General features: G+C 45.4%; 1 protein-coding gene across 3 annotated transcripts in view; it reads right to left on the bottom strand.

Annotated features, from left to right (window-relative positions):
• Positions 1–14,427, bottom strand: part of NTRK2 (neurotrophic receptor tyrosine kinase 2) — a 332,327-nt gene that overhangs the window by 66,221 nt on the left and 251,679 nt on the right. For all 3 annotated transcript variants that reach the window (XM_047097632.1, XM_047097611.1, XM_047097621.1), the window contains one exon: positions 3,705–3,877. In XM_047097632.1, the coding sequence (XP_046953588.1) occupies positions 3,705–3,877 (173 nt within the window). The remainder of the gene's footprint in view (positions 1–3,704; positions 3,878–14,427) is intronic.

Genomic DNA, 14,427 nt, shown 5'->3' with positions numbered 1-14,427 from the left:
CAAAGCCCCATGCTCCAGCCTTACCCTCTGAAGGCCCCAGAAAGCTGTGACTCCCCAGTGCCTTCTGCACTCTCTGATACCACATGCAGGTTGGGGCAGGCTCCGGCACGCTAAACCAATGGTTTCCCTGCTTGCTTGTGAGTACTTAACAGGACTCCTTGTAATGGGAGACACCTCTGCATGCTTTCTTGGAGCAGAAAGTCCTGCTGTAAGAGGGCAGGTGAGTCTTCTCACCAAGTTCTCAAGAGGAGTATAAATGAACTTAACACAGCAGCTCTCTGCTTCACTCCTCAGGTGACCCTGCAGCTCTTAGAAATCAAACCATGTTTACCTCTTCCAGGAGAACATGCCTTAAGAGGGGAAAAGCACCATTAGCACCCCGCTTGAGGAGCGGGAAGGCTCAGTGGGCTTCTAACGGGGGAAGCTGTTCACCGTTCCTCTGCTTATTCTCTCCAAGTGTGGGTTACAGCGGGCACTTAGCCACACTGTCTGGCTCCAGAATGCCACGGCACACTACCTTCCTTCTGAGTTTTATCAACAGCTACCCCAAGAGGAAGTATTGCAGTGCTCTATGGGTTTTGCAGCCAGGGTCTGTGGGTTTGAATCTCAGCTGTGTCACTCACCAGCATCGTGACCCAGTTTTTTGGACCATAAAATGGGAATAATGGTAATCATAGTTTATTAAGTTTATACAAGTTAAACCACTTAAATTGCTTAGAAGTCTCAATAATATTAGCTGTTATTGCTTGGAAAAGCCTTATCTCTCTTCCTCTTGTTGGAAAGGAATTCTGGAGAGATTCCAATAGGCAAAACTGTCATCTCCTTGCCAGCAAGAACTACGTTTTACTCCTCATTTCCTGGCCAACCTAGCAGAGGACTTGGCCATGTTGGTACTCAATGTATGGCTTCGGGGTGAATAAAAAGAGTGAGAGGAAATTGTAGACATCTGTCTTTATAGGCCAGTGCCAATGATGCTTGGGGACATGTTCATGGTGGTTTAGGGGCTAGACTCCCTTCCAGAAAGGGAGGACAGACTATATAGTTCAGAGCACATTATTGTGCCTAAGAACCTGATTCTTGGCATTGAATACCTGTTGAAACCAGAGTTCATCAGATTCTGAGATCAAGCAGAAGAGATTCCTAAAAATCAGGTGCCTGCTTCTTCTGGAAGCAGGAAGGAGAGCTAAGGAGAGGTTGGTTGAGCCAAAAGCGAAAGGATCAACACATGCGTGTGCGCACACACACACACACACACACACACACTTGGTTACATACGCATGCATACACGTATGTGCACATGCAGTGTGAGCTCACAGAAGCATTTCACTGCATATGGGTGAATACGTTTGGTTGTATTATGCTACAGTTTTTGGAAAGCACCATCTTTAAATAGACAAGTAGCTGAGATCATGGGAACAAGGGAAAAATACTTCTAGGAGCAGCTAATTTTCCTCCTTTCACATCAGAGCTGAAAGACAAAAGCTACCATCATCCTCTCTTATCACCTACAAGAAAAACCTTGCAGGCACAGAGTAGTGCATCAGGATGATGGTCTCTGAACACCAAGTGTCGGCTACACATCCCTAATTTCACTGGCTTTCCTCCCCCCCCCCCACAATTGTAAGCAAGGCAGAGCACGGGGACCCATCCCAGCAAGAGGACTAAATTGCACACGTATTCATGAGGCTAGAGACGGCAAAAGTGATCCAGAAGGTGCAAGCCACATGATGGCATTTTCCAAGCACAGAGGTACACTGCCCCCTCCACTGTTCTCACCGTGGTGGACTTATTATGTAAACAGCACAGTTTCTGAATCTTCCAGGGGCTGCACGAAGTGACTGCCTGGTGCCCTTTTCTGGGGAAAGCCCTTTCCAGCGCCCCCAGAAACTGGAGAAGGATAGAGAGGTCACCGTAACACAAGAGGTATAATATCCCCAGCATTGTGGATCCTTCAGCGTGGCAGAGAGGGAGGACAGTGGGGACAGCATCTACCGATTATCTGCCACCACAATAGTCTTGACACTAGTCCTCTACGTGGGCATTATCATACCCCTTTTACTGAGGCCGACATCTTTCTCATTTGTCCTAAATTCTACTACCTACTGAGATATCACAGGCAGCACACTTGCTAATCTTTCAAAGTTGAGGGGCAGCTACATTGGAAAGACAACTGCATGTTAGAGCCAGAGGTGACACAGAGAGAATCTAACTCAGGTCCACGTGGGCTGAGGATCCACCCAAGCGACACAGCTGCCGATGCAGACTGGGAAGGAGAATCCAGTCTCCCCAGCTCACGCTACTGGGAATCTCACTCTTTCCACTCATGATCTTAAACGGGTGGGTTCCATTCGTTCCCCCGCTCAATGCAAATAAAAGCATTCCTTGGTTTCCTTCAGCAAGGAGTGTGTGGATCAGCTCATTTCTTCTGTCCCTTGGGAGGTGCAGGAAGAGAACACTGACCGGGAACCCTAGCTGGGTGACCATGGACTTCTCTGTCTTACTCAGTGTAGCTCTCCCAGTGATTCCCTTCGCGGAGGCAGTTGGTTTACCAGTAGATATCATCACCAGTGGAATTCAAGCTTCTGCTTGTTGAAAACTTCCTATTTGCTTCTATGCTAAGAGTTTTCTGTACTTATCCCAACTTAGTCCTCATATCTGCCCTGCTAGCTCCGTATCACTACCTGAACAGCTGAGACACTTGCCCAAGTTCCCTTGGCTAATAAACGCCAGAGCTGAGATTCAGCTCCTCACTATTTCCAAGTATCTTCACCTTGACCCCCGGATTATGGGCACTCAGCATTGTCTCTCACTTATTCTGTCTTGAGACCCCTCCCTGTCATAAGGTGGGGGACTTTCTAGGAAGCCACTGGTAAACTAAAATCTAATTAGGTTAATGCTAGAAATCCAAGTGACACGGACCCTATTTTATAACCCAGTGGCTCCCTTATATAATCAGCATTTCCCCCTTCCTTGCCTTGCCTTCTTCTAATGACCCTGTTTGCCACAAAACACCTCAAGTGAAGGCTGTCCATCTTTGCAGGGCTTCAGGGGCTCAGCAAGAACTATAGCCCGTGTTTCCAATGGTCCCGTCCAATGTTTTTTGACCTCCTTCCTTCCAGAGCTTTTGCTCTATGGATTCTGTTCTTTTCACCACATCCCTGACCTCCTGACCTCCTGGGTCTCCATTTTGTTGTCAGGTTAAAATCCAACTGCTCATCCCTCCACCCTTGACTCCTCCTCACTCCTTTTACACATCCTATGCCTACTCTGGGCTCTCCACTCCTGGATGACCAAACCTCTCACCGTGACATCTTAGTCCCTTAACTCACTGATTCCTTAGCCCTGAAGGACACTCCTCTCTAATCCACTTGGCAAACTCCTACAGATACTCTACGGTCCACTTCAAATGCCATGTCACATGTCACTTCATTAACAAATGCTCAATGAACACAGGTGCAACTGAGTGGAATCGCTCACATCGCATGCTGTAGAGTTAGTTCATTAAGACAAGAACATTGCCGTGGCCTCAGTTTCTTTCTCTGTGGTACATGGTGGTGGTGTCACCAGGAGAGGCCATTCTAGAGAAAGTTCCAAGTGACCCTTGGACCTTCCCAGCAACTGCTGGTCCTCACCCTCCATCTGTCTTAATCATGAAGGCCTGCACGGTCCTCAAGCCCCCTCCCATCCCATCCCCCGCACCGCACCTGAGGAACTTGTTGAGATCCCCGTGCTTCATGTACTCAAAGACCATGATGAGCGGGTCACCCTCCACACAGACACCGTAGAACTTGACAATGTGCTCGTGCTGGAGGTTGGTCAGCAGCTCTGCCTCACGGTGGAAATCCTTGCGGGCGTTGTCACTGGCGTCCTTCAGCGTCTGAGGATGAGGGGCAGACAGAGGAAAAAAATCAACACACCTTAAACTGACATCAAAGGGAAAGGTTGTGTTGAGAAGGAAGTACTTCAGTGAGCCCCGAGGTTCGTAGATGGGAAGGAAATCCATCTCATTTACTATACAAAAGATTGGAAAATTGCCTAATTCCTGAAGAAATACGTTTGTATTAATAACTGAGGAAAAGTCCCTTATGGGTATGGAACGCTTTACGGTTTACGAAGCGCTCGTACAGATGTTTTCTCATTAAGTAAGAGACATGAGCTTTTTATAGTCTTAACCCATTTTTTTCTCTATCATTACCCAGTTATCACCACAGACTTCTCTTCCCTTTTGGTACCTGGTTTTCAAGGATGCTATGTGCTGCTCACTTCCGCTCACATAACTTTAAGAAAAACTTGATATTATGGAAATATCCAGTAGATAGAAGAGCATACTGACCCTCGTGCACCCATCTTTCAGCCTTGACTATGATCACTGGGCCAGCATTATTATGTATCCCTTCAGAAAGGCTTCACTCGTGCTCACCCACGCTGCCGGCCCAGGAAAAGTCCCGATCTGGGGAGGTCCAAGCAGGCCGGTCACGTGGCCAAGATGAAGGTGCCCAGGACAGTTCTCTTCTCAGACCACTCTGCCCCCACGCTGTCATAGCAGGGCAAAGCTGCCATGGGCTGATGACACACACCTGCGCCGAACTCCTGTCCTGTGCCGGTCTCTGAGCCAGAGCTGTGGTGACATCGGGAAGACACTGACCCATGTCCTGGCCTCAGGTGCTTATAGGCAAACAGGGAGATGAGCCACATTTATGATTAACTATAACTCAAGTTTAAGACATGTATCCAATGTGAGCTCCCCTGCATCTCTGTCCAGTTTGATCACTTGACATGCTTCTCTTGAAACCTATGCTCCCACCTTAAGAAAGATCCACAGCTGCCCAAATGACATCAGGCCGTGCCTTCCTGTCTCTGCGTGTGTTCATTCCTCTGCCTGGAGTCCTGACTCGGGCATGGGCACTGGTGTCCGAGGGTGAATGATACCCATACAAAGGCGTCCATGTCCCAACCCCCAGAATCTATGAATATGTTACTTGACATGGCAAAAGAGACTTTGTAAATGCGATTACATCAGGATCTTTTTTTTCTCCATGTTTATTTATTTATTGTGAGAATGGAAGAGGTGCAGAGAGAGGAGCAGAGAGAGTAGAATCGCAAGCAGGCTCCGTGCTGCCAACGCAGAGCCCGACCTGGGGCTCAATCTCATGACTGCGAGGTCACACATGGTGGAAACGCTTAACCGACTGAGCCACACAGGGGCCTCTAAGTGAAGGATCTTGATGTGGAGGGATTATCCAAGTAGGCTCAATGTCATTCCAAACAAGGGTTCCTGGGTGAGAAGGGTGGGAGGGTCAGGAGAGAGAAGGTGTAAGGTAGGAGCAGAGGTCAGGCAGTACAGAAGCTGCTACACTGTTGGCTTTGAGGGTAGAAGAAGGGGCCACGAGCGAAGGAATGAAGGTGGCCTCTAAAACCTGGAAAAAGCCAGGAAACGTCTTCTACCCTGGAGCCTCCAGAAGAAGCCAGCGCTGCCGACATCTTCCCTTTATCTTTAACAAAACTGATTTTGGATGTCTGACCATCAAAACAACGAGAGAAATTATCTGGGTTGCTTTAGCCACTCCGTTTGTAGTAATTTGTGACAGCAGCCACAGTTAAGGGACAGGGAGAAGGGACGGCCAGAGGACTCCTCCTGGTAGAGGTGGCATGTGGGTATGTGAATCCTTTTTCCAGAGACTTCCATCTGTCTTTATTGGTGTTAGAGGGCAAATGTGAACATCCATAGTCACTCGGGAACAGAATGAAAGCATGTAGCCTGCCAGATGTGTACCACACACTGCGTCAGGGTCAACGAGCACTGCCAGGCTTCTGGTGGTCATGTCGCGTGTTACAGCTCATTGCTGCCTTGACTCTGCTCTCCTGGGTGGGAGATACTCCTGACATGGGCAACTTCTAGACCTTGGAATGTGCCACAAGTCAAGTTCCTGAGGGAAAGACTCTGGGATAGAAGTTAGCAGCCAAGACATTCATTGGGGCATGCTCTTGGGATTAGCACCTGCTGGGAGGGATTGGGCACCGGGGGAGTGGAGCTGTGTCTCAACACTCCCCCACAAGGCCTATGGGATGACCCTTCAGAGCTGTCCTGAGTTTCAGCCAAAGGGGCTGGGCCTTTGTAGCTTTGTATCAGTCAGCCATCAGACAGAGGCCACTGGGAAGGGAGTGTGATCTTGAATGGCCTTTCTGAGCCCCCACAGGCTGCTGGTAGCTGAGGACTGACTGAGGCTTCCTAGCAAGTGAGGGAGCAAATCCTTCATTCCCAAAGGGGGTCAGGAGGCTCGTCATCGAGTCTGCCACACGATGACTTTGCAATATGTAATTTACCATGCCCAGGGCTGCTCTCCCAAGCAGGGAAAGCACAGGAGGGCACCGATGAATATGCAGGGTCTGCTTCATATCAGCGACAAGAGAACATTAAGATGACAGAGGCAACAGCAAGATCACAAAGTCTTTTCTGCTACAATCCGTATAGAATCTAGTGTTTTCACGAACTGCCTTTAGCAGGATTTGAAGCTTTCTTCCCATTGCTGACCTGACCCAAGGAGACAGAAATTATATCTACAGTTTTCATTAGGCTACAGGCAATTACCTCTTATGCCAAAGCCTGGAGGTACCGACTGAAAAAAGGGTCTGGTGGTGGGGTTCCCCATTCTCACATTAGAATGTGGTTTTTCAAAAAGCATCCCTTAAGAGCACCTGCTTTGAAAAGTGAGCTGATTTGGGCCAGCAAGTAGTCAGAGAAGCCATAAAATTTTGGTAGGGCTGTTGCCATGGAAACCGCACATTTCTTCATTTAATAACAAAATGAACAGAGGCTGAAAGCCTGCGTTTTGGGGCTCTGCTTCCTCGAAGCTCCAGAAACTGGGCTTGTCCCCATCCAAACTAAGCTCCTCTTGCTTGTCCCCATCCAAACTAAGCCTCCTCATGGGAGGCATGAAGTGCTTATCTTCATGACCTGTTTAGGTCCGTTTTATCTGTGGGCCTGCTTTTTAGGTGTTTTTTAATCCAACCAGTGTTTTGGTCTGCCTAACTTCTAGGTAGAAAAATAAGTCACAGTTAGGGCAAGAAGATGGACACAGAGGACGTGGACGTTGCCATTGCCTGGGAGCAAAATACACACATCGGAACATCTCCTGTACTTGGACTTGCATTATGGTTTTGGGTACGTGTCTGTCTCCACTACTTCCGCTGACAACAGAATCCAACGTTGGGCAAATAAAAGAACCCTGAACCCACGAGATCTGTGCAAGCTAGAGATGAGGGAGCACTGGAAAGGGCTGAAAAGTGGACGTTCATGTGGAAAGGTAGCGAGTGGGCCCGAGTACATGTAGAGAAAGCAGGGACGAGAATGTAAGGATGAGGAGGAGACTTCCCAATGCCTTCTCTCCTGGAGGGCTGGCCCCAAGCGGTTGTGTTCTCCTTCTGGTCAAAAGACAGATCCTCACAGGGCACCTGGGTGGTTCAGCCCGTTGGGCGTCCAACTCTTGATTTTGGCTCGGGTCACAATCTCATGGTTCGTGGGATCGAGCCTCACGTCGGGCTCTGCGCTGACAGTGCAGAGCCTGCTTGGGATTCTCTCTATCGCTCTCTGCCCCTCCCCTGCTTGCTCCCACTCACTCTCGCTCTCTCTCAAAATAAAGAAACAACAACAACAGAAAACCCCCACAAATGACAGATCCTCACAATAGTGGCACTCAAAAAGAAGGCATTCTAGCTTAGAATTAAAAAAAAAAATCTGGGTTCAAATTCTGACTGCTCTGGATCTCTCTGAGCTCTGGTTTTATCCTTTGTGGAGTGAGGGGAACAATGTCATCTATTTCTCAGGGTCACTGGGAGGACTGAGTGAGGTAGTGTAAGCTAAGAGGCCTCCGAGGGTCCCCGGTAGACAGTGATATTTGAAATCAAAACCACAACTAGGCCTGCATCTGATTTGTTCACATGAGGATGCAGGGAGGCCCAAAGATGCATGGATAAGGTACAGAGATGGCTCAATATGAGAACAGCGGTACCCCGGGCTGCCACCATTTCCCTCCAAAAGCCCTTTGAAGCCTGTGATGTCTTCTCAGAGATAAAGTCTCCTTACTCAGAGGCTGCCCTGTGTCACTGAGATTATTTCTAGGGCCTCAGCCTATCATTAACATTGAACTAAAGAAGACTACTGACCCCTTTAGGGCATTATCACAAGGCATGAAAAGATTCTTCATGTAATCTCTCTTCATAAGTTTTAGCTATGTACTGTTGATTCCAGAATGCTAGATTGTGTGTGTGTGTGTGTGTGTGTGTGTGTGTGTTTAAGAGAGAGGGAGAGAGAGAGAGACAGGGAGGGAGAGACAGGGAGAGAGTTCGGCAGTGGGGTAGAGGGTGGGATGGAAGAGAAGACAGAATTTTTGTTGGGGGGGCACCAAACTAAAAGAGCTAATAAGCATCTCACATCTCCATTTCCCCAAGGCAATACACTATGGGAAGAGACTGCTCGTAGTGTAATGTCAGAAGCTGTGCTTCAGTAAAATTTTTGGATTTGAGAAAGATTTCACTATTCATGGGGTGAGTGCATCCTACAAACCTAGCTGCATCCTATGTGCCCATCCATTTTTGCATGTTGGGTCCCTTTTCTAAATTATGATTCAATCCTATTTTAAGAGATTCAGAAAATATGGCAGTAACAAGTTGGGCAAAATCATCTTCTGAATTTGGCACTCAGAGGGCAGAATTTTTCTCAGGGTGGAACCATAGCCAGACAGCAATCAGAAGCTGGAAAAATCCTGCTATCAACCCTATTTATAAAAATCATCTCTGTTTTAGTACCACGGCTGATTGTCATTTTACTCAATTAAAGGAGGCTTGGCTGGTTCCCCGAGTCCTTGGCAATGGACATGAGGTGGCAGCTTCCCTCACTGACAATTCCCTCCACTTAAGTTTCATTTTGACAGGCATATTTGCCCCATCAGTAAGCATTGCTATTTTCTTACTCCTGGTGTCTGCTTTGTAGCTTCATTCCTTCTTATTCCTGGTGAATTTCCTGACACTTCAAAAGCTACCATCCTTTCTGAAGACATTCTCAAGGGAGAGGTCTCATCCAGAGCTACAGAGAGTTACTGCCTTGAGCACACACTGATTCAGAGTTGGAAGAACTGAGCAGCATGCAATAAACTTCAGCACAGAACTGAGAAACTAGCAAAGGCAAAATGGAGGCAAGGGGGAAAAAAAAAAACAAAAGGAAAATTAGCATTCATCGCAAATGCTTCCACAAAATATTAAGGCTAACTAACTGGAAGCTCGGAGGAGAGGCGAGAAAGCTTATTTGAAATCATTGGTGTGATTGGATGTGGTAGGATGTGACAAATGATCATTGCATTTCAAAGTACAGGTGGCTTAGGAAACACAAGCTTATGTCCTTGTTTTAAACACTAATCTCATATTCTTCTCCTATAATATTTAACATCACAGAAACAAAGTTAAGGTGAAGTATAAAAACAAAGAGATTATTATGGTAGGACTTCATTATGTCCAATGCCTATTACCATGCTTAAAATATGGAGGGCAGGGAGTTAACTCCCATATGAAACAACTAAGATGCATGAGAATGTCTGTCAACATGCCTAAGTTCTTCCGGGTCAGGATAATTGATTGCATCTAGCTCTGCTGATAATGGAGACTGTTGACCTTTCCGATGCCTCTTAGACCTGTACTATTCAATATGGTAGCCAACAACTACATGTGGCTGGTGGTCTTTTGAACTCTGGCTGATCCAAATTGAGATGTACTGTAAGTATAAAATACACACCAGGTTTTGAAAACTGGCAGTGTATAAAATATCTCATTAATATTTTTATATTAATAGTATGTTAAAATGATATTTTAGATATGTTGCGTTAAATAAAACATATGAATACAGTTACTTTCATCCGTTTCATTTTACTTTTTAATGTGCGTACTAGGAAATTTAAAAATGCAAATGTGACTTGCATTTGTGGCTCACATTATACTTCTGTTAGATAGCACTGTTCCATAAAAGCCATCTCCAAAGACTATCAACGGGTCAACCTGCCTCCTGCAACTGTTGGAAAACAACAGTAAACTGAAATAGAATTAAGGCAGACACCCTTCTTATAAGGTTCTTACAGGCAACAATTAGCCAAGGATTTAGAGTAAGCTGTAGTCACGATACTGTGTGATTCTTCTAACTTACAGGGTCTTCTCTAAAGAAAGGTAGAGGAAATTTTTATCAAATTCTTACAAAAGTGAATTTTGGAAGACTATATTTTAATAAATTCAGAGATAGGAAGACCTTTATAGAAATAAGATCTTAAAAATTAAGGAGAGTGCAGTGTGCCTGGGTGGCTTTGTCAGTTAAGTGTCCAACTCTTGGTTTTGGCTCAGGTCATGATCTCCCAGTTTGTGAGCTCAGGCCCCATGTTGGGCCCTGTCCTGACAGTGTGTGGAGCCTCCTTGAAATTCTCTCTCTCCCTCTCTCTCTTTGTCCCTTCTCCACTCATGCTCTCTTTCTTTCTAAATAAATAAATACATAAATAAGTAAATAGGTAAACTGAAAAAAAAAAAACTAAGCAGAGTCCAATAGGTGGCTTGCCTGCATTAAGGCAATGAAAACTAATTAAATGATTATATGAAAATGAAATTGATCACACTCAGTGCTCACTATGTATTAGAAACCAACACCTGTGTATATCAACTCAATCATATGTAACTGGCCTTTGCAAGGACTTTAATTATGTACCAAGTGACAGCTTCAAATACAAGATTCATAGCCAGGGTGTTGATTGCTGCTATCTTTATTTTCACAGCCATGCTGACTCTTATGGTTCAGAATCTAACAAGTTGACCATCCAATGGGAAACACAAGGCCAAGTCTTAATTCACACACTTTAAAATGTTTACAATCATTTGGGTACTGAAATTGATGGTTTATGCGTGCATATCACATCAAGTTGCATATTACAAATGCTAAGTCTTTGGAAGACATCAAACTAATTCATAGAAACAGTCATATTAGAAAAATATTGACTCAAAGGAATGAATCAGAAGTTGTCCTCCAGCATGGGCAGCTGCAATATATTTACCAGCTTTAAATACAATTAAAAATTGGAGCCAACTGCACAAAACTTGCTGATGGATCATGGTAGACCAAGAGTCAATTGACAGTTGGCTTATCATGTTAAAGTCAATTAAAAAGCGGGGCAGTCAATTAAAAAGTGAGGCACAGATTCCAGAGATACAGAAGTGTGAAATGAAGCCTCCAGCTATGTTGAATACCAGATGAGTCCTCATTCCAGTGAAATGCACTGTTTTGGGCTTAGCATGTCTGAGAAGATGGGGATAAATTGTAGACAAGCCAGAAAATAGGGCTAACAAGACAACTTAACAAGACAAAAAACAGATCTCTTGTCAAAGGTTAAAAGTTGAAGTTACTGGAAAGGGGACACTGGTGGAGCAACTTAATCACCGGGGCCCTGACTCAATACAAGAGGGACCCTCACCAGGCAAATGTTGCTCTCAATCCTATGCTGTATGGGAGTGCACACATTTCTCACACAGCCCTCACCCCCCCCACACACACACATCACAGATACACATGTGCACACACCCACACACACGTGCCAGGAAAGAATGGCCTTACACTAAAGTACAGTAGAAATCTATTAAACAATGTCTGGACCATAAAGACGATGAAGCCTTTTAATAAGCCACCATTAAAAGTTCTACAACTTCTATTACTAGAGACTTGTCAAGATGGAATTGATAGCACTTTCTGCAACATTCTGTCCTGTTAAGGCATACAAACTCTTTTTATAGGGCAGCGCTGACAGATGTTCTCTTAAATATACTAATCTTGTCATCTTCCATTTCCATGATGTGGGAACAAGGATTCCGTGTGCAGTGGGGAGAAAGTGCAGGAAGAGGGAGGAATGGGAGGCAAACCTCATGATTTATTGACATGTGAGGACTGATATGGTGACTGCCACAAAAACAAAACAAAGCAAAACAAAACAAAACAAAAAAACAAAACTAAAATGAAAGAAAGCAAGAAAATAGCCACATGCCTTAGAGATAAACGTGCCTGGGTAGAGCGCTTGAACTGATGAACTCTTGATGTCCTTTCTTGTCTATGAATTTTTTCACTCTTCTACAATGGGAGGGAATGAGCTTTCCTTTTTGAGCCCTTATTCTGCCCTATACATATTCTGAGATAATTGGCTCTAGTTGCTTCTTCCCCACAGATGGCCTCATCTGTGCCATGTGACCACCTTGGATAGTTGGTCCACAGGTAGGTGGCCTGGCATGAAGACAGAACAGAGCAACTGAACACACAGTATTTTCCTTCTTGAGCAATCTGCATTGGGTGGGGGTGGGGGGGAGCACAGAGACTACGTGAGCAGCAGTTGGCCCAGAAGCAGAAGTCAAATGTTAGGAAGCAGCAGAGGCAAGAGATAGCTGTACTCCATCAGCAGGGAAGCCTGGAGGACAGTCCCTGGCATCTCCTGCTGAGAGGATAAAGAGGGCACAGTCACAAGGGCCACCTCAGATCCAGAGTGAGTTTTTAGATCCCAACTGTTCTAGCAGTGAGGCCTAGCTGTCCTGTAGTTCCTATTTGAGTTGGTCATATTCCTTTTTTTTTTTTTTCTTCTCAGACTTTTACCCCTTTCTTCAGGGATAGAATCTCTCATATTCTTTCAGGGAAGCATGGTTCCCCACGTTCAGTCCATGTGTGTTGTGCAGAGTTGACCCACCATCCATTTGCAAGAATATGTACGTGACCCAGTCCTGGATATTCAGACTATTATCCAGAGAGTCAGAGGACTTGGTGACCCAACTCAAGACAACTAGCCAGTAGGAAGTTGGCCCTTGGACTTTTGTGTAATTGTTGGGGAAGAGGAGCTCTCTTTTGGGTTGCTGGATGGCAGGATCCAAGCCCATAGCTGTTGCTTAGATAGCTCACCACAGTGTGGGGAGAACTTGCCTGGGAATACGGTCAATACCGAGGAAAGCAGACCCGAGAGAGACAGGGAGAACTGATTTCCTGGATCCATCAGTCCCTGAAGCAAGGATACCAGTAGCTTGAACAAATAAATTTCCTTTTCTTCTTAAACCAGCTTGAGTTAGGTTTCCAATGAGCAGTCTACTGCTCTTCTCCTCAAAGCCGATTGTGATGTTTTGTTAACATTCATTCCAGAATCCAGTTTTCTTTATTTCTGCCTATTTCCTCGAATTACGTTTCTACTGGGAAAACAAGAAAAGTATCTGTCGACCTTACACGCAAATGAGCACAACTAGCACTTGATAAGTGGCACTGTGTTGAATTTCTTGAACTTGGTCTACCAGGGCATGTGCAAAATTCAGTCAATAAGAGTGTGGTACATGGTAAGCATCATACTGACGGGGAGGCCTGAGTTTTAGTCCTATGTCTCACGTTAGGTGACCTTGGTCAAGCTACGTGACCTTGGATGAGTCATTCATCTTCTCTGGGTTCCCGTTTCTTCCCTCACAAAAGGTGGGAGTTAAGCTAAAGAACATCAGCTAATAGTTCTATATACCTGCATAGTGGTTCAGTCATTTCTAAAATGACTTCTCATTAGATTACACTATCCTCTATATATCATCTTTACAGTGCCTCTCAGCTATAAAGTTCTATGATTATCAGTAGCTCATCAGATCATTTCCTTACCTAGAAACGTCAACTGCAGACTCTTCACTTTTTCAAAGGCTATTTTTTCTATAGTTTATCTGTCCACCCGTCTATCCTTTTGTTCACTCAACAAGCACTGATTCCATGTTACTAGATATTAGACAATGTGCTAAAAAGCATGGTTCTCGCCCTCAAAAATACTGCTCTAATGGAGGAGACCCACAATCTTGCCATTGATTAACTAAGCCCGCGGATACATATAGAATGCACAACCTTGACAAATGCTGTGAAGGACAAGGGCAGATGCCTTACTAGCATGTAATAGGGAGGTTTGACTTAGCTGGGGGAGCAGGCAAGGGAATGTATCTCCAAAGAGGAGCAACCTGAGCAGAGAGCTGATGGATTAATGGGAGCTGTGTGCATCGAGGGGCCGAGGTAGGGCTCTCCAGACACAGGAATGGAAAAACATGCTGGATGTGACTTTGGGGCTGCCGAACGGTAGTGTGCCAGAGGGCTTATCAGTCAACTCTTCCAAAACCCTTGGTGAAGAAAATCATCCTTATTTCCTCTGTTAACAAGAAGATATTCAGAAACATGAAATGCAAAAATCCCAAAGGAAGTGCCTGCTGAAGTCAGATTTCGTCCTTTCTAGTCTCAAATGTTCCTGTGCTGGTGCCTCTCACTCACTTTAACTTACCCCTCAAGGAAGTCACTCCACTTCCCTGGGTCTTGGCTTTCTCATCTATAAAACATGAGGCTTGGGTTCTGTAGGATTTCTCAAGTCT

The sequence above is a fragment of the Lynx rufus genome, unplaced genomic scaffold (genome assembly GCF_022079265.1).
Source record: "Lynx rufus isolate CCGP_SWC_20201006 ecotype Redwood Valley unplaced genomic scaffold, mLynRuf1.p SCAF_10, whole genome shotgun sequence".
Lineage (NCBI taxonomy): Eukaryota > Metazoa > Chordata > Mammalia > Carnivora > Felidae > Lynx > Lynx rufus.
Note: the sequence above shows the minus strand (reverse complement) of the source record. Positions and strands in the feature narration are given on the sequence as shown.